Source organism: Halichoeres trimaculatus, unplaced genomic scaffold, assembly GCF_033239565.1.
Source record: "Halichoeres trimaculatus isolate MK-OKI-2021-1 unplaced genomic scaffold, fHalTri1.1 fHalTri1_scaffold_12, whole genome shotgun sequence".
NCBI classification, from domain to species: Eukaryota; Metazoa; Chordata; class Actinopteri; order Labriformes; family Labridae; genus Halichoeres; species Halichoeres trimaculatus.
Window position 1 is genome coordinate 3,532,091 of NW_027437190.1, and position 21,166 is coordinate 3,553,256.

A 21,166-nucleotide genomic window follows, 5' to 3' on the forward strand; every position below is an offset into this window, starting at 1 on the left:
AGATATGTCTGCGTCTTGACTGCGTTTGTCAACTCACATCGCCTGTGTGTTCAGTCCATCAAGCTGTATGACTGACAGACAGCTCGTGTCACAGACATAGAAGTTCCTGCTCTTCCCACTCCATTGTTAAGTCTCTCTTCATTCATGTTGAGCTGTAAAACCTCAAACCTGATGACTCCTGGTCTGACTCCGCTCAACATCTGTTCGACGTTGCAGCCAAGATAAATACAAACTGATTTTAAAACAGTTTGTTTTATTTTGAAAGTCACAGGGTGTTTTTAGGTAGTCTCCGGTCACGACTTCCTGTACCACTTGATCTTCCCTACACTGAGTTTATGCGTCTAGGCCTGTCACGATAACAAATTTTGCTTGACAATAATTTTCCAAAATATTATTGCCGATAAATGATATTATTGTCAATATTATTTTGATTTTTTTCCCATTTTTTCATTGATGTAATTATGATAAATGGAATAATAAAGTTTTAATTTCTTAAGAGTATTTAACTGTAATTAAAAGGTCAGGGTCTTTTAAATAAAATAAATTAAACAAAAAATATAATAAATTTAACAAACAAGAAAGAGAAAAAAAATACAATGAAAATGAAATGGACTCTCTTTTAGGAAAAAAATACATGTCAATGAAAATAATTAATACTAATCAAAAACAATAAAACATAGACCCTGTCTCTAAAGAAAAAACAAAACTCCAAAAAAACCCCAAAAACAATAAAAACTATAGCCTAAATAAAAGGGAGTTTATACAGTTCCTGAATTGTTTGTAACATGTACTTTTTCCCAGTCAATCCGTACTGTCTGTCAAACATTTTGAACATTTCTGGCTTTCACCCGTATTGAAGGGCTGCATTTCTTTGGTAATGTAGCTGTCTTTGAGCACCCACCATTTGGTGCTTTTATTTCTATTTACTTTGCAGACCAAAAGCCTCAGTGAGAGCGGATTGTCAAAGAACAAGGCTCCGCTGCACCTCCCCTTCTTCTTCTTCGTCGCCACTATTTTTAAACAAATGCAACATATCAGCTCGTTGGTGTTCATGAGCTCACACTTTGTTCATTCTGATAAAAAACAAAATATTCCCACACTGGGACTGTGGCAGGCAGCTTAAGAACTGTATCTTTGGTGCCATCACTCATATTAGCGTGTGTTTCCTCCTTACCCCTCAGGACGCTCGCTTCAGCTCTCTCCGTGTGTACGCGCGAGCAGCCCTGTCTTCACCCCAAATATCGCATTTTGACAGATGCTCACTCTGCTATAAATCCGCTAAATCTGCTATTGAACCTATGCACCCCGATGTTAGGAAAGATAGACGTAGTGAGCCATCTTCTCATTCAGCCTCTTTGGTGGAAAGAGAGGAGGAAAACAAACATGCATGCACGTGTCAGTTTATCGAGGCTGGCAAACTTACAGAGGACATTTTTATTTATCGTTTGGTTAATTGATTTATTGATTATCGTGACAGGCCTATATGCGTCAGAGCTCCACGTCCGTCAAAAATAGAATGGCTGAATATTACCTGTGACATGACAAACCAGCCTCGCAGATGGTCTGCAATAGAACAGATCCAGTGTGAGATGAAAGACTGACTTGAATAAAAACCTATCTGATCAGTTTGCTGTGACAGAACGGAGACTGACTTCAGCCGCATCTGGTATATTTCAGCCTTTATGTGCAACAGTTTGTTTCGTTTGTCCTTTTGAATGCAGCTGTCTCCTCCTTTAATACTCTTGAATGCAGCTCTCTTTGAGGAGAAGGGACAGGAGAGGAAGCCAAGAGTTAATAGATGCTAACTAGAGGAACAAATCGGAGGTGCTCCAGGACCACCAAAGTCAAATCAAAGTTTGACATGAACTCAAACACAGGCTTACAGTGAAACCCTGGAGGTTTTTTAGTTTTATTACATGGCATTATATCAACCACAAAACCACTGCAAATAATACACTATCAAATTTCTGACTATTAAACATCACTTTTCTCAGTGAAAGGCTCTTTGTTTCTTTGGCTCTATCTATGATTGTAAGCAGAGAGGCAACAGAATCACAAACTGTGCCAGTAAACACATCAGTCAGGGCCAAAACCCCAACGAGTGTGCTACACTTTGGGTCCAAATAATCCAGCCAGAGTTTGAATTCTTAAATGTCCCTAGGGCTGATGGGAATTCATGTAAAGCTGTAGAGGTAAGGCTGTGAGTCATAGACATTTTAAAGGGCATCTGACAATCAACATGTTGTTCTCACTTATTGTTTAGTCAGCAGCAGAAAGACGGAGAAAGTGCATCAGCACTTCAGAAGAATACAGTTTAAACATTATTTATTATAAATCCAACAGTTAGTCACTGGTGTTGATAAAAGGTGAGCGGTAAAAATAATGAGCAGCTGGTTGGTTCTGTAATCTCCAAGTCACAAAAGCATGCTGACAAAAAAAGGGGAATGCGTTGACGGAAATTATTGGTATATACTGTGTGGGAAACAATTATTGATACAATGCAGATTTTGTAAGGTTTCCCTCTTACAAAGAATGGAGCAGTCTATCATTTTTATCCTGAATACACCTCAACTGTAAGAAAAGAAATTTCAAAAAAATCTAGAGAAGCACATTTTTTTATTTTTAAAAAATGCAGTTGCGTTCTATAGCGTGTTTGTTTGCAGTTAGAGGTCAGACATCTCCTGTAGTTCTGGACCATGTTTGCAAACACTGCAGCAGAGATTCTGACCCACTCCTACATGCAGATTTTCTCCACATCTTTCCAGTTTTGGGGTTTTGCTGGGCGCTTTTAGCTCCCTACAAAGATTTTCTTATAGGGTTCAGGTCCAGGGACTGGGTAGGCCACCCTAGGACCTTGTAATGCTTCGGCCTCTCCTTAGTCGCCCTGGCTGTGTGTTGGGGGTCACTGTCATGCTGGAAGACCCAGCTACGACCCGTCTTCAGTACCCTTACAGAGAGAAGGAGGTTGTTGCCCAAAATCTGGGGATACATGCCCCTCAGTATGGTGCAGTCATTCTGTCCTCTTTGCAGAAAAGCCCTCCAAAGGGTGATGTTTCCAACCCCTATGTTCCGTGGTTGAGATGGTGTTCTTGGGATTGTTCTCATCTTTCTTCCTCCTCCAAACACGTGGAGTAGTTTAAACCAGAAAGTTGTATCTTGGTCTCATCAGACCACATGACCTTCTCCCATGGCTCCTCTGGTTCATCCTCTTTTTCAATACTATCAAATCCTTATTTAATGCAATAAAATGAACATCAATCATTTAAAAATCAGACAATGTGCTTTTCTGAATTTCTTTTAGATTCTTTCACTCATAGTTGGCGTGTAGCTAAGATTAAAAATTACAGACTTCTTTGTTCTATGTAGGAGGGAAAATGTGTAAACTGCGGAGCATCAATACTTGTTTTCCCCACTGTACATCTTTATCTGTCTTTCAAAACCACGATATAGTTTGGAGTCTGTATCACACTCTACTTATTAAAATGTAGCTTTCTTTAAAGAAATGTGTAAAATTGTTTTACAGCTAAGCTTACGTGCAAGATTATATTAAATTCTAGACTTGATCTCTTTGGTGGCATTTTGTATCTGTCAGTTAATCAGTGTTGCAAAGCATTTTCTGTCTCACTCATTGAAGATTCAGTGGATGAGGCATCCTGCTGCATTACATCAAAGATCAGTCGGTGAGGTCACCAAGCCTAAACCTAAAGCTGCGTTTCCACCAAGCAGTACGGGTCGGTTCAGTACGGTTTGGGACGGTTTGGTACAGTTAAGTCTCATCCCGTTTGTGTTTCCACAGCAGACTGTGCCCTCTCGTGGTGGGCAGCGTGTAAGCCGGATGCCGGAAGCCGCAGCTGGTAAACAATAGTGCAACACCGTAGCAGTTTACCCCGCTATTAAATCCAACAAAGAAGAAAACGCGACACAGTAAACAAAGAGCACGGATGGAAGACATGCAGCATTACGTCCTCTCTGTGATTTTCATGTAACTCTTTGTTACTAAGTGCAATCAAGCTTCGTTTCAGAGAAGTCTGTGTGCCACCAGGAGAAATGCAGCCGCTGTCGGGGTAAGTGACGATTCTTTTGACCAATCAACTGTCAGCAGTGTGTTGCTCCACCTCCCGATCGGTTCAGTCTGGCACCCATACGAAAGGGTCCCAAAAAAGTGGGAAAGCTCGTCTCGGTCGTCCCGGGATGAGTCAGTGGAAACGCCGCTAAAAGCGCACCGTACCGAGACGTACCGAGACGAACCGACCCGGACTGCTTGGTGGAAACGTGGCTTAAGTGTCTGATCTGCAGTCTCAGGGATGGAGACAGCATTACGCGTCTATCCCATGGCGGTGTGGTTGTTATAGAGAGCGTAAACCTGGGTTAGGCTGAAGTACGTACCGTCTGCTCTTGGAGTGACAGGGGATGTCATGTTTCAGGCTGTTCTCCTCAATCTGCAGCGTGTGGTTAAAGGATCCATCCAACTCCTGCACTGTCACTTTGATGGGACCCTGAAGGGAAACAAAGGGGAAGTTACTGGACCATGTATGTGACTGATGGTACATTGAGCTTTTATTGGTCATATTAGACCTTAGTCTCCAGCTCACCACGTATTTCTGAGTTCCAGATGAGGTGTAGTCCTGTCGGATCTCCAGCTCTAACACGTTTCTTTTCCTGTTGAAGTTAAAACTGCCAAAGAACTTCACAACAGCACTCTGGTCTCTGAGATAAAAGAGTTAAGTGAAAAAACATACACCCAGGAAGAGTTCTACAATGAGACAAGAGCTACCCCCTTTAAGCCTGGCTCACACTACAGGATTTTAAAAATCTTCAAAGATTCTGAAATCGGGCTGTATCTCACACATAAGGAGAATCTTCACAGATCATCTTCTCTTAAATCTTAAGCACACTCTAACAACAAGATTTGAAAATACTGACCAGCACACACTACAGGATTTCACCAAGATTATTTGACCAGAGAGAGTGATGCACCACATGTGCTCAGTTGTTTGATCTGAGGTTTTTAACGCACTAGTGGGACAGGAGGAGAGAGAAGCGGAGCTGTCTGCAGCGGTGCCTTTCATCCATTACGCACACGCAGAGGGACAGAGGTGAAACTGTTGCTGTATCAGCCAATAATGGCATGATCTCACACCCATCACTGATAAAACAACAGCTTACTACTGTATGAAAATGGCGTGGTTATGTGATATTTTTGAAGGCATTATTGAACTAGCTCGAGTGGGCCAGTGGAGCGCGCAGTCAGCTGACCCGGAGCCTTTCAGTTGCATTTTGAGCCTGCGTTTGTTGTCTGTTGTCTGGTCTCTGGGGCTCTTTCTAATTGGCTGTTGTCATCCTTAGTGATAAATAATGATAAATATCAAACATGTTTGAAAATTATCGGGGTGGCTCCGACGAGTCTGTGAGATGATCGTGGGGCTAAAGATTCATCTGTCAACCGCTCACACTAGAAGATAATCTTTGCCGAACGTCGGGGCCGATTTTGGTCCCTGACCAGATTTCTTCCTCGATTGTCGGGAGGACCGAATCTGGGTTAAATCGGGCCGAGAATCCTGTAGTGTGAGCCAGGCTTTAGGGGTACGCAGAAGTCAAAAATCAGAAGTGTACACGCAGATCCTTGATTTTATCGTCAAATCTCTAAGTTGTATATTTTTGATTTCAGATTACCATTTGTTGATCTGGAATGTTTTTCTTCTTGACATGACATAAGTGAAAGCCTAGCTTAAGGAAGAGGAAGTAAAAGTAAAAAGAGCTTTGAGAAGGGACTGAGGCTTGATTAAAGCGGCTGTTCAGAACCTACTGCAATACAGAGTTTTGGCTTATAGGATTTTAACCAGCAGTATTACCAACACTGGTAACCAACAGGGATGTGTCCTCAGCCCTGTGCTCTGCACCCTGTTCGCCCACAACTGTGTCACCTCCCACAAAAACAACATCCCGTGAAGTTAGTAGATGACACTGCAGTGAAAGGACGCATCACTGGCGGAGACCAAGCGGCCTACAGGTGAAGGGTGTCCAGCCTGGTGTTAGCCTGATGACCACGACCTAACCCTCAAAACGAAGGATTGATACCTAATACAGTGTTTCCCACAGGATTTTAGGAGACTGTGGTGGCAGAGTCGCTGACCCTCTGCGGTTTTAATGTGTGTGTACGTTTTAAGCGCGATGTATCGCCCTTACAGTAAGTGCAGTTTGGGACCATCGACATGAACGTACGCTGATAAATAAGAACTTACTAAGGCATATCAGAAATATTTTAAATTTGATTCAGAAACAAAACCAAAAACTCACTTACTCACAATATTTTGAAAAATTTACTGAACAATATTTCAACAACAGGTTATTTACACTATTTCCGTGATCTGTGATCCGTTATCAGGCTACTGAGACTGTAGCCTACCCTTATTCTCTCACCTGAGTTAAAGAGGTGTGTGTTTGAAGCTGATGAGAGAAAAGAGAGCAGAGGATGTGAGTAGGTGAAAGGGAAGCAAAGTGGAAACCCTTTATATTGTTTTAACATCTATCTGGATGTAGGAGTGTTGTGTTTTCATGCTGTTTTTTTTTTTCTACAGTGACTGCTGAAAATTGTCTAAATAAATAAAGATTCCTAAATTTGCTGCAGCCCACTTCATCACAAAATGTAGCCTAAATCAATACAAGATCATTTTCTGACTGATATTTCCTGATATTGCTGTGTATCTGGCTTTGAGAGAAATTCAGCTTCTTCCATGCTCTCTCCGTCTGTTGTGTTCACCGTCTTACGCTGATGTCACTATAAAATCCCACAGCGCACATGGCTACTTAATATGCACGTACTGATTTGCATTGACCATATATGGTTATGTTCGGGCGTGCTGAAGGCGGGAAACGAGGTGTGTTCAAGTCACCACATTTACGCTGTTCTCGGCGCTGTGTGGTTTATCACGGGGAATAGCGTTCAGCTGTGTGTACGCAGAGTTTGATAGATCTGAAAAGAGTGTATATATTTTGGTCGTATGCACGAGGCAGACAGCGCAGTGAGCTACTGTGGCCACGGCTGCAGTTAGCATGAGCGCTAATGCCCAAAAAAGACGTTGCATGTACCTCAGAGTTAGACGCCCCACTCCAGTGTCTCTGGAATCTGGTTCGAGTCAAACGTATCAAGTAAAGAGTGACGTGTATGAGCGTGACCAGTGCGCGCGCACTCTTGTTCTTGCTTGTTTACGTGCGGTAGGAAATTACAGCTGTGCAATGATCTGACGGAGTGACGGATCTTGTTTTTTTCTCCATATGAGACTGTGGCGGGGCCAAATGAGACTGTGGCGGGCCGCCACAGTCTCATTAATTAATGGGAAACACTGCTAATAAATACCTGGGTGTCCAGCTGCATCACAGTGTGGTTCGTGAGGATGGGTACCTTTCACAACTGAAACAATACAGTCCTGATGCCCAGTACCTAGCAACCGGTACTGGTACTCTACACTACCAATTTTCACCATTTTGTGTGTTTTATGTGGTAATTACATTTACTTTTTGCAGTTTAAAATTCTATTTCCACGGCCTTCAGATTGCCTTATTTTGAATTTATTTGTATTTTCATGCTAAAATTGTTTTTGATTTATTACTTCTATAGGAGTATTTTCCTATTTCACATATTGCCAGAATATCCTTATTCTCCTGGTTACCAGTAGCAGCTAATCAAATTTACAAGTAAGTGCATTTTACAATTTACACTGAGCAAAATTAAGTTCAACTTATTGCTGGTGCGTCCCTCTGACACGATTCAGATTTCTCACATGGCCCCTTGTAGAAATCTAGGACATGAGAAGAAAACCTGCTAACCAAAGGCTGAGACTCAACACAGACAAAAGGATACACCCATTGTTTGATGAGAGGGCCTATGTCCTTTCCGGAGACGTTGGAGATGGATTTGAGGAAGGCGTGAGTGGACAGGAGCATCTGGCTCCACATGTGGCTCTGGTACTTCTGAGAGGAGGCGGTGCTGGCCAGGCTGAGCAGCTTGTTGAAAACCTTTCAGGTGATGACGACACAGAGCAAAGGATGAATCCAGAGTTTATACTGAACTTCACATTTCTCTGATTTAGGCTGTTTGTGTCTCACCTGCAGCATGAACTCCATGCTGATCCTGTTTTCTATCAGCCTCATCACCAGGTGGGCTTTACACTGGAACATCTTGTAGTACTCCCAGGACAGAGTGTGTGGGTGTTTACTGGAGAAGTGGAGGTGGGGGGTTGGACTGCAGAGAAAAACATTTGATTAGAGCGGTTCTTTTTTAAGTTAAAGGGCTTTAACTTACACTACAGGTCAAACATTTGGAAGCAACTTAAAATTTCTATTAACCCTTTTCTATTTTCTCTGCATGATCAGACTTTCCTTCCATCAATAATTCCTCAGTTTACATTCAAATGTACACTAATGTTACCAGACTGAATAAATGTCAACCACAGAAAAGATGGGCTAAGTTTTAGGGTTGAGAAGAGTTGCAGAACTTCAGTGTGAAAATGAAAAAGCAATTCACAGTTTGCATTATTTATTTCAATTTGATGGGTTTTGAGATTCTGCATACAAAAGTTGTTGTCTGAAGTTAAAGGGTTCACAGAGAAGGAACAGTATCACTCCATCAGACTACTGAGTTTTCTCTCCAGTCTCATACCTTACAACAAAAAACCCAAGAGACAGAATCTACACTGATAAAAAAATGGAAAATTCATTTTGTATCATAATGCCTATTTATTATTATTTAATTATTTTATTTATTTGACATTAAAAAGAAAGTTTTTGTCAATCTTGTTTCTGTTCTCCCAGAAAACTTAAAAGCATAAGGATTCATTTTGTGGATTAAGCTTTTATTTATTTATGTGAAGTTGACCAACAAAGTTAAGGGTCTGTTTTGTTAGTGTTTTTTTTAAGACCTGAAAGCCTTTCTCTGGACAGACTTTAAGTTTAGTTTAAAGTAGACGTTCCTGTTTTATTTCTCTAAAGTAGTCATATAATGTTGTTCAGTACATCTGTCATGTTCAACCTCTGACAAAACATAAACCAAGTCAAAAATAACCTTTGACATCTACACAACTCATTTATGAGTAATAGAGCATTAAAGCTTGACAAAATAGATATTTGATTTATATCATGATAAATATCCGTATTGACTTATATGAAAAAAAAAAAAATATCCTGACAAGTTTGTTTCTCATTTGGCCCGGCCCTACTTGGAATGTAATTCCTGGCAGATACCTTAAAAACTTGTGGAATGGGTGCCTTGTAAATGCCATGCTGTTGTTTAAGCCACAGATGGTTATTTTAAAGAAAGCTGAAATATCTGAGAATTATAGTAAAAATATCTTCTGATGAGTTTCTTTTTATAAAATAGTCCTGTTTATTTAGTTGAAAAGCATACTAATGATTGATCTTTTTTGTACAAATCTGATCTTGCTTCCAAACTTTTAGCCTGTAGCATATACGTAAAGGATGAAATGTGTTACTTGTCTTTCTCTTTGCCTCCGCCGAAGGTTGGGTGCAGCAGAACTCCTCCCATCTTTAGTTCATAGTCCACAATCCTGTCTAACTCCTAGGAAACAAAGCCACAGAAGTGATAAAAGTTAAAGAAACAAAACTTAAACAGTTTAGAGCTCCTGTGAGAAAAGTTGAATTAATGCTGACTCCATACAACAGAAACAGGACCATCAGTGATTATCCCTGAACAGTTTTTTTTTTACTGATTTTTCTGCAAAAATCAGAAAGCTTTCAAAAAATGTTTCAGAATTAATTTTGTGTTACAAATAATGAAAAAAAAAAGAGATGAATCATTCTGAGTGAGTCAGTCTGTGTGGAAACCAGGTGGGAAGTTTAGGACTGTTACCTCTTTGATCCAGTGGCGGTATTCATTGACTCCAAAAGTCTTCTTCAGGTACAGACCGTAGATGTAGCCAGAGATTCCCTTCAGCACCCACTCATCCGCCCTACACGGGAAACAACATGTAAGGTCATTTTAGTTCAACCGCCTGACACAAACCATTTAAACCTCTCCAATTAAAACCTCACAGTTTACTCTCTTCAGGCTTCACCCTTGACCCCGGCATTTCAACAGTTTGAGGGCTATCCCTCTGGTGATTTACAGTGCATTCACAGTGCATTAATCAGATGATTTAAAGGAAGCACAATTACAAATGTCCTATTCTTGAAATGCTTTATTTTAGCTGCTGTTTCTTTAAGGATGTGGTCACACTGGCAAGCCGCATCCCGCTTAAAGTGATACTCCGGGATGGAACAAGTTGGGTCCTATCACAAGGTTTAGGGCAGAAATTACCCCTACAGCAGTGTTTTTGTGCAGCAGAAGCCCAGAGCACACGCACCAAACACCACCTCCCTGCTCCTCTGCCGGTTTCCTCTGCACTCAGACGGGGCCATATCTTACTTGACCAAAAACACAAATAAACTGACTCCCACCGAAAAAATCTGATATCGGTCTGCATTCACGCTTTATTTAGAGAATTTCCAGGGCGTTACTTTCACACAAAATCACCGCTAAAAAAGGCTCTAGTTCTCATTGTGTCTCTTTGTCCTGGCAGACTACCTACGTTTGTTTATATCTGGCACGCCGCACGCGGACTGATACACTAAGCGGCGAGCGCCTCGTAGCCAGCTGTGGCTCTGCAGCAGAGGTGGCGCTGTTTTACGACAGGATGAGAAGGGCAGGTGCGCCTGCGCTTGTGCCTAGTCTACGAAATTAGAGCCCAAAGACTTAATTGTTTCAAAGGTATTGTTCAGTGATTTTCAATAAAATAAGATTGGAAAATTGAAGGCATATGCTGTCAGATATAAAAAATACAAAGTAAAAATCGTTGTTGGCCCAAATCGGTATCGGCAGGTCATGCTTTTTAAAGATCGGTGATCGGCCAGAAAATTGTGATCGGTGCACCCCTAACCAGTATACCACCAAGCACTTATGTAGAGGTTTAAAAATCTGCACATGCTTAGTCTGAACATCCAGCTTTGTTTAAATTAAAGGAAGGATGCCCCTCTTTACTCTTTGACATTCAACTGCAAAAATCTCCTTAAACTCAGATTTTTCACTCGTTGCTCCCACTGTACTAAGCCCTTCAAATAAAAACAGTAGTTTTTGAGGGAACAAGGCCACACTTGTGCTGCTTCACTGTTGTGTTATGGTGAGTTTTACCCTTTGTGTGTTTCCCTGAAGAACTGTGGCACAGTTAGTCTCATAAATCTATCAGCCTGGATTTACTAGCCAATAAAAGAGGAACACAATATGCCAATTCAACCTTGGTGGCTTCGCTGCTTGAAGCTGAAGTGAATCCAGTTTGGTTTATGAGGTAAAGTTAATATAATCAACATTATGGCCTGAATCATTATTATTTAAACACATTTTGCCTCCTTACAGCTCTAATGGGTCGCATTTTCATTATAATAAACAGCTCAGATGAACAAGGTGGGAAAAACAGTGATTCCATGTCTTAATTTGTTTTTGCCGTTCATAACAAACCCACCTTTTTTTGCCAGTACAGTTTCACTGATTGGGAAAGGAGTTCTCCACGTCTGATGGGCGACTGAGCACAGCCTGTTTCCAATTACAGACCCCAGTCAACCCCAGCTCTGATTAATTGATCGCAGGCAGCATCACGCTCTGCCAAGAATCAAAGACTTTCCTGTGCTCTCCTCTCACACAACACCAGCCAGCTCAACAGCAGAAGAAAACCAAGGCCACACATCTGATGTGTGTTTAGAGGTCAGGGAGGAGAGCAGTGAGGAGGACAGAGGACGAGACAGACCAGCAGGACCAGAAAAGGGAACAAGGTTGGATAAGGCAGATTAAAATGAGATTTCTTTTTTTTTTTTTTTGGTTTTAGCATCTTTTTGATCCAAGATGGTTTAACTACTCAAATATTTCTTTATTCATAAAAGCCTCTTTCATCTCTGAACTCCAAAATACTTTTTTAATATGTTCAGGAAGTTCCTAAAGCTCTCACAGTGTGAAATCCTCTATGTATGATGAGGGGGTTAGTGGTGAGCAGAGGAGAGGACATGACATTAGCAAGCAGGTAAAGTCACACTCAATGGGTTTACATGCATGCAGCGGTCCAACTAAGTCACACTGGGGGTCTAGTCCCATATGCAGAGCATCTCACTCCACTTCGATAGGCAGCGCTGTTTCCTTTTTGATCAGTGAAGCTGCATGCCAAGATAACTAGTTTCAGATCACCTGAAGAGGAAACAACATTCTAACCACAGAGGCCGAGATGGATACAGCTGTAGCTCCATATGTTTCTAACACACTATGGGTGTTCATTACAGAACATGGTGTATGTTGTGTTACAGTGAAACAATTTATCATGGTCATCTACTTCCTGTTCCAGGTGAAATTTGCTCGCTCTGAATGCTGAGGCAAACTGAAACATGCTGAGTCCTGCTGAATCCAACTGCTGTCCGATAGCTAGGCCTATCACGATAATAAATCAATTAACCAAACGATAAATAAAAAGGTCCTCGGTAAGTTTGCCAGCCTCGAGAAACTGACTCGTGCGTGCATGTTTGTTTTCCTCCTCTCTTTCCACCAAAGAGGCTGAATGAGAAGATGGCTAACTACGTCTATCTTTCCTAACATCGAGGTGCATAGGCTCTATAGCGGATTTAGAGCGGAGTGAGCATCTGTCAAAATGCGATCATTGGCATCTTTTGCGACGGGGCTGCTCGTGCGTACACATGGAGAGAGCTGAAGCGAGCGTCCTGAGGGGTAAGGAGGAAACACACGCTAATATGAGTGATGGCACAAAAGATACGGTTCTTAAGCCGCCTGCCACAGTCCCAGTGTGGGAATATTTTGTTTTTTATCAGAATGAACAAAGTGTGAGCTCATGAACACCAACGAGCTGATATGTCACATTTGTTTGAAAATAGTGGCGACGAAGAAGAAGAAGGTGCAGCGGAGCCTTGTTCTTTGACAGTCCGCTCTTACTGAGGCTTTTGGTCTGCAAAGTAAATAGAAATAAAAGCGCCAAATGGTGGGCGCTCAAAGACAGCTACATTGCCAAAGAAATGCAGCCCTTCAATACGGTTGAAAGCCAGAAATGTTCAAAATGTTTGACAGACAGTACGGATTGACTGGGAAAAAGTTACAAACAATTCAGGAACTGTATAAACTCCCTTCTATTTAGGCTATAGTTTTAATTGTTTTTTTCTTTTTAGAGTTCTGTTTTTTCTTTAGAGACAGGGTCTATGTTTTATTGTTTTTGATTAGTATTAATTATTTTCACTGACATGTATTTTTTTCTAAAAAAAAGAATCCATTTCATTTTCATTGTATTTTTTTCTCTGTCTTGTTTGTTAAATTGATTATATTTTTTGTTTAATTTATTTTATTTAAAAGATCCTGAACTTTTAATTACAGTTAAATACTCTTAAGAAATTTAAGTTTCTTGCTTTTGATATGGTGTACTCACTTTATTATCCCATTTATCATAATCGCATCAATGAAAAACTGGAAAAAAAAAATCAAAATAATATTGACAATAATATCGTTTATCAGCAATAATGTTTTGGAAAATTATCGTCTAGCAAAATTTGTTATCGTGACAGGCCTAGCTACATATTTTGTGGCATTTCCTTTGACCGAAACTGGGACAGGTCCCCAAATAACCAACCCATACCATCACACTTTTTGGTATCCTTCTGTTTAGGTGCCAGACATAGTAATCCGACCTCAGAGGGTGAAGCTACAACACTGCATTGGTGAAAAGACTTCCTGCCACAGCAATAATAAAGAACAACAGATAAACCTGCGCTTTGTAACAAAGAGCCTCATGCCAACCACAAAGAAGACCAATTGCTGTGTGTCCTCCATCGTTGCTCTTTGTTTTATGTGTCACATTCTTTGTTGGATTTATTAGCGGGGGTACACCGTGTCGCCCTGCTATGCCGTCACATTGTTGTAGCTGATGCAGCTATCGGCATCCAGCTAACATGCCCCCTACCAAGAAGGGCACAGTTGGCTGTGGAAACACAACAAGATCAGTTTTTACTGATCCAACCTGTACCAAGGCAGGAATCCACTAAGAAAGGGTTGAGGCCGTTCTTTGGACTAAGAACTGCACATCATTACTCCACCATCTGCTCTGTCTGAAGGTCTACTTCAAGAAACAAACTGCTCTGACGACATTCAAGCACAAAATGCTAACAAGGCTCTGCAAACAGAAAGCACAGTTTGTTGGACCACCAGCCGAAGCAATGTGAAGCAAATCATTTCTAAGTTATCTGCAAATTCGGCTCACGTCATACATTCCAAAACTCTCCTTTAAAGCCCCACTAATGGGCCTCTCTTGACAAGAAACCTCCCCTTCATTAGTTCCTCAATCCATCACACACTCCAACCAAAGACGCCAAACTGCCAGGCAGTCGCACAGAGATCCATCATGTCTTCAGGCTGCTGCTGGCCCAACGTTTGACTCCACGTACTGACAAAACATCTTAGCTCAGCTGTAAATCTCTCATCACCTTCCCTATACGAAAACATCTGAAGGCTAAATGTTACCACACTCCTCCAAGAGAGCAGGCTGCAGTGAAGACAATTGCTGGCTTTGGTGGTTTGTGCTTGATGAGAGTCCAAACGACAATGTCAGTACTTTTCCATTTCATTCAGATCTGGCCTCAGAGGTTAATCAAACTCCCTGCATGTTGGTGACAAACCAGTTCAAACAACCCAACATCTGATCACATCTAGGGGCTGAAGTTTCTACACTTACATCAGAGATCTGGTTCAGAGATGGACTGCTGGCTCAGAGAGGAGCAGCAGGAAGTGAAATGTAAAGATTTAAACAGTCAGACGGCCTCTGTGACGACCTTCGAGGTGTTCCAGTCAGCTGTACTGATGAAAGAGATGGAGGTAATGGTGTGAAGAATGAAAAAAGAAGGGCTGACAGAGGAGTTCAAACACTGCACAGACCTGTTCACTCTCTGTTTACAGCTGACATGATTGATAAAGTGTTTCAGAAAGTTTAAAGGACTTCTTTCATGCTGGACAACAGGAACTTTGTTTCCTTCAAACTGAGGCCTTTATGCTAGCATGGATTCAGAGCCAGCTCCTTCATGAACTAGGGCTGTTGTATTTTATTGATTCTGGGATATAAATTTTATTTCCGCTGAAAGTATTGATTTTTCAGCCACAAGTATCGATACACTGAGTCTCATTCAAATCCCTCTTGTTCCACCTGGCATTCTGTTTGCTGCCCCTGGCCTGGGCACCAGAATGCAACCAATTTGGTTGCACATACATTAAAAAAAAAATTACAAGTGTGACTATTTTGTGTTTGCATTGATGCACCTGACGCTGCTGGGTGAAAATGTCTTTTCTTTCTCTCTCGCAAGCGCGCCATCTCTCTGTGTCCACCTAACACACTCAGGGAAGGGTCAGATTGTGATCTAAACCAATAAGAGACAGTGCGGTCCTTTTTCTCTGGTTACAGGGTATATGCTAAGATCCTGAGGTTGATTTCAATACCCTTTTAAGACTTTTTCAAAAACCTTTAAAAAAGTTTTAAGACTTTATCGCAACTTTCAGTTGTTGTTGGCATCCACTTTTTGACAGTTGTAGCTTACATTTTTACAGAAATGATGTAAGCTAAGGAGGAATAAAGCTTGAAGAACAAATGAAACTCAAGGTTTATCCACACTCCCACAACAAGAAACAGCAGTTATTCAAGGCCAACTTGCTGAAGAAAATGAGAAATTATTTAATCATTTTTCAAATTTAGGACATGGGCTGGAGATTGTGTGATTTGCTTTAATGTTGTATTTAATTTCTCTTTATGAAACTAGAAATGACATTATTTATAGCTGGTGTTTATACCGCTCACAATCCTTACTGTTGTTTATGCATTTTTTTTATTTATTCTTTTTTATTTTTGTATTTTTCTACTGACTCCATTGATTTCTGCTGATAACATAACAATTTTCCAGTTTGGGATCAATAAAGTAACTCTATTCTTTTCTATTCTATTCTTTTTAGAACTTTATCAGCTGAATGTTTAACGTCCCAATCAGGGGACAGTTGCAAGGAGGAAAATAAAAATTCATGGATATTTTTGGGGGTCAAAGCTTGAATACCTATGAAACTTAATACCTCATAAAACCACAATTAAGACTTTTTAATACGTTTTAAGGCCCTTAATTTTCCCAGAATTGATTTATCAACTTTTAATACTTTTTAAGACCCCACGGACACCCTGGGTTAGCTGTGGTCCTGTTCACTAACTGCTCAGAGTTTAATGCGCTTTTACAATTCCCATCTCTGCATGGCGCACGGCGGTGTTCACCCTGCTGTACGCATGTAAGAAAAACAGCTACTGGAGAAAATCAATTCCACTGTTACTATGATCATTTACCAGTGTTAACAGACATGTGATCGTCTAACTCTGGGTTTTAAAAGGTGTAATGATGCACATGTCACAATATCTCGTGAATCACAGAGGAAATGTTCATCTCTATTTCCAGGTTTATACCCACCAAGTCAGCACCAGCAGAGCTACCCCCTGTCACTTTGTGTGGTCTGTATTTACTTAAACTTCAACCTGATCAATTTGTGGAGACTGTAATGATGATCAGTGTGCTGCTCGTACTGCCAATTAACGCATACATCAGGTGATCGTAAGTCCTTCTGGCGCTCATACAGGAGTCACCTTTCTGCTCTCTGTTTGGGACAGAAGTTGTTGTTTGGCTATATTTCCTCTCACTCTTTAAAACCAACAGAATATTCCGTTTTTATTTACATTAAATTACATAAAAAAATGTTAATTTTTTTTTATTTTATTTTACTGAATGTTTGAGTTTAAAATGTTACATTTCTGCTCAGTGAAGCACTTTAAACACTTAATACATTTTCTTTTTCTGTATAATTATGTTGTAGATAATAACAAACATTTCTCTACACCTTATTCATGTTGTAAAATTATTAACATTATATGACGGTCATAGAAAGTGATGAAAAGGTAACCTGATGGCATTCATAGTGAAAAAAAGAATTAGGCGCACCGGTGCAACCAATGCAAAAAGTCAGTCTTAAGCCCTGCTAACCCTCACGCTGTTCGCTTTGTAGGAAGAGCATTAAGTCAGCCAGCCACTGGTGTCGCTGTTGCCCATTTAGAAACAGTGTTCACACTAAAGAACTCAATTTTTAGATCAATTGAATCAATATAAGTAAATGGAACAGTCACAAGTGTCATATCAAATTGCATCGAATTGTATCGCTAGCCAAGTATCGTGACATTTATCGCATCGTGAGCTGAATATTGTGTATCGCATTGTATCGAAAAATTAGTGTATTGATACAGCCCGAGTATGAACCATTGAGAAAGTGTGGGCCCTACTCTGTGAAGCAGCTTTAAAGCTGTCAAGGTAAATTCAGGGTTAATAAAAGTCTAACTTGGTAAAATCTAACGTTACCACTTTATCTGTCCTCACAGACAGCTCCACAGTGTCCCCCACCTCTTAGGCAAAGAGTCAGCCTTGACAGCTCACTTTCCTTCCACTCTCACATCAATAACATGACCTGTTCTGCATATTTCCATTTCTGTAAAAATGATTCCTCTCCATCCCTCTCTCACCCTCACTACTGCTATCCTGGTTCACAGCCTCGTCACTTCCCGCATTGATTACTGTAACTTACTCATTTTCAGTGTCTCCTATAAATCCCCCTTAAGCTTAAACTGGTCCAGATTTCTGCAGCCTTCATCACCAGAACCCCCTCCTTTCACAACTTCACCTCCGTCCTCCAGCAGCTACACTTTCATATGAAGTCTTACCATGACATCCGAGAGATGAAGCAGCCAAAGAACTGCTGAGCCAAAGCCTGGGCCAGACAGCGGCGCGTCTGGGGGGTCTGGTCTATGATCATGGCGCTGTGGAGCAGGTTGGTGCTGAAAAACAGAGCCAGTAACAGAAGCTGAGAGAAGATGGAGGATCTATAGAGAGTTAAAATGAAAAGCGATGACTGAAAGTTCAGCTTAAACATCCTGCAAGACACACAATACTGCAAACAAGACAAGACAGGTGTATCATCCATGGTTTCAGCACACTTGATATCAAACATCAGACTTTTAAGATATTTATCAAAACATCTGTATGATACGTTTGGAACAAAAAGATTACACTTAGGGGAAGCTGCGCTGCTGTTTTAAATACTTCATTTTTAAAGTTTGACCACAGCTTACATGGAATGACTGGGGAGACAGATTTCTTGCCCTATACCAGCCAGTCAGCAGGGGGAGCAGTTTTTGTGGCCATCTCACTTCGAGCTGAGTAAGATGATGTCCGTGTATTTTACAGTCTATGGTCCAAATGCATCTCACAGGCTGAAAACACAGAGTCAGTCAAACACTCCTCCTCGTGCCTACCTGAAAATGCTCATGGAAGCATACGTAGAAACTTGTACATAAGCCTCATCCACAAACACAGTCTTAAAGCAGGCGTAAGGATAGCGGCACGTCAGGATCTCCTCATAGAACTCAAAGATCTCATGAAGGTAGGACATGGAGTGCTTGAGCAGGGGGAGCAGCTGTGGCAGACAGAAATGTGTCACCTGTGGGCAGAAAGGACAAGCTGAGTGCATCTTTCAGAGCCAGCGATGACAGCTGCACGGTGGTGATGTAGCCCTACAGACTGGTCCTAGCATGGAGGCCACTTTCCAAGGTGTAGTCTGGCTTTGATTTTCTTGTTGTTTCCCCAACAAAGGTGAGGCATATGATGACCTCCTTTTTGGGGGGGTTTATAGGGGATATTTCTAAGAATAAGGTGAAAATCTAGAGCTTAATGCAAGGTCTGACAACCCAGACTTTTAAACTTCACTTGGGTTGTTCTAAGTCATTTTCTTGGGATTTTTAAATCCCCTTAATATTGTAAACAATGCGTTTGTGGATTGAAATGTGTATCTTCATCACATTTGCTCTCTCAGTCAGGTTACTGATGTCTGCTTTTTACTTTTACTATTTTTGCTGTCTTGATCAATTGAGCTTGGATGTCAGGATGAGAAAGTGGTTGCGGGTGTAAAGCCACCACCTCCTATTTCACAAATCTGGGCTCGTATTCACAAAGCTTTTCCTCTCAGAGAGCTCCAAAGGATTCTTTGCTTCAGAGTGATTCAGGAAGTTTCTCAGAGCAGCTGTGAGCAAGGAGACAGAAACTTTGATCTTAGTAAGGAGGTGTGGTTGACCCTGTTGCTTGGTATGACACAGTCTCCTGAAAGCTGTGATTGGTTGGTAAAAAAGTGAAAAAGATGAGGAAAAAAGTGCTTGGAGCTCCTTGTAATGAATGGACAGTAAAATCTAGGGATGTCACGATGTTACATTTTCACTTCCGATACGATACCGATACTGCTGCATTGAGTATTGGCCGATACCGATATTAATCCAATACGATATCAGCATTAAACATACATACTTTTATTACTTATGTTGTAGTATGTCTGTCATGTTAGAAAAGGCTTGATTAAGTGATATTGTTCAAACAAAGAACAGTCGTCAGCAATAGTAGGCATGAGGAAAAACGAACCCATTTATTATTAACCAATGGGTAACAGAAACTGCTTAGAACGGAGTGCTTTCATTGAAGATTTTGGATGCATTCCGATACGATACGATACTTGTTTTTTTGGTTAATATCGGACCGATATCCGATATCAATATCGGACTGGGACACCTCTAGTAAAATCAATGGGTCATATACCTTGGACTGTATTCAGAAATGTGTAATGGTGAGATTAATTTTACATCATGATGATGAAACCCAGCTGAATTAAATGAATTGTATTTTAGCTTCAAAACGTTTGAATGTACCTCATTTACACAATGTTTATATTGATTAGCTTATTGTTGTGTTTACCATGCTGCTCATGTTACTACTCAATGTGTTTGACTTAAATGGAGGATGCAGACTCAGCTGTCAGAACTTCTAGTGATTGCTGGCGTCCTTTTAAAAAAGCAGTTTGGTTTGGCAGAACGACCAAAACAATGAATGAAATGAATAAAAAAAGAACTTGACAGAGCCTGCAGATGGCTCAGCTCGTGGAGGAGAATCAAAGAGTATAGAGAGGGAACTTCCCAGGATCACAGCACAAGGGAAGAGACAGACTTGGGAGTGTATTGCCCAACAAATTAATGTGTAATTTTCTCTCCTTGCGCGCATATTGAGTGCGAGAAGCGCTGGTACGTGCTGCAACCCCAAGAGAGAGCAGAGATTGTGAAGTGAAGCTGTTGTCAAAAAGTGTTGTAGGCTACCATTCAGGCTCTCTATGAATGTTCTCTAACCTCCAAACAGATTATCTAACTCTATGAATGTTATGGAGTTTCCTATGCTCATTTACCGGACTGTCAAGGGGGTCTTCAACCTGTGGCTCTGGAGCCTCATGTGGCTCTTTGACTCCTTTGCAGTGGCTCCTTATAGCTTTAAAAAATAATATTTAAATAAGAATTTTTATTTTTCTCAGAGGGAATTTTATTTAATTCTCCATTTTTTTTTAATTTGTCAAATTTTTGAAATTATTTTTATATATATGTATATATTTGAAAATTTTTGAAATTTCATTTTTATTTTGCAAATGTATTTGATTGAAATAAAAAAAAACCAAATTGTTGAAATTTCAATTTATTTGTGAGGTTTTTAGAAAATATTTTTTTTTACATTTTTGCAATTTTTGAAATATCTAGATTTTTTTTGTTGTTTTTATCAAATTATTTAAAAAAATGAGAAACTAAGACATCACACTTCTCGGTTGCTAGGCGCTACCCAAGTAGCTGCCTGTTGCAGCAGCTCTCTCGTCTTTGTCCGTTTCTTGTAATTTTTTCGTCTCTTTTTCGTCATCTTTGTATTTGGAGTGGATCATCACTTTGTATGATTCATTGTCGGTCACGGACACCAAACTTTTTGTGGCTTCTGCGGTATTTTTTACTACTTTTCTCCTGTGTTTGTCTGGAGATCCTACATGTAACCATGGCTGCATTGTTTACATGCGAAATTAGCTGTTAGCAGCCTGTAGCATGTCAATGCTAACTAGTGTAGGGCTTGATGATTTCCCTCGAGCTGAGGAGGAGGAGGTGAGGACGAAGTGCTGGTTCTCGGATGTGAGCTGGGAGGTGACAACGTGGACCTGTCCTTCCATCCA

The 21,166-nt window shown here is 40.7% G+C and overlaps 1 protein-coding gene across 1 annotated transcript in view; it reads right to left on the reverse strand.

The window, feature by feature from the left end:
* taf2 (TAF2 RNA polymerase II, TATA box binding protein (TBP)-associated factor) overlaps positions 1-21,166 on the reverse strand; it is a 52,141-nt gene that overhangs the window by 21,027 nt on the left and 9,948 nt on the right. Inside the window, exons 7-14 of the mRNA XM_074683540.1 lie at positions 18,405-18,589; positions 17,814-17,927; positions 9,866-9,965; positions 9,489-9,574; positions 8,107-8,242; positions 7,862-8,016; positions 4,593-4,707; positions 4,387-4,496 (exon numbers count right to left, since the gene is read on the reverse strand). Coding sequence (XP_074539641.1) covers positions 4,387-4,496; positions 4,593-4,707; positions 7,862-8,016; positions 8,107-8,242; positions 9,489-9,574; positions 9,866-9,965; positions 17,814-17,927; positions 18,405-18,589 — 1,001 coding nt within the window. The remainder of the gene's footprint in view (positions 1-4,386; positions 4,497-4,592; positions 4,708-7,861; positions 8,017-8,106; positions 8,243-9,488; positions 9,575-9,865; positions 9,966-17,813; positions 17,928-18,404; positions 18,590-21,166) is intronic.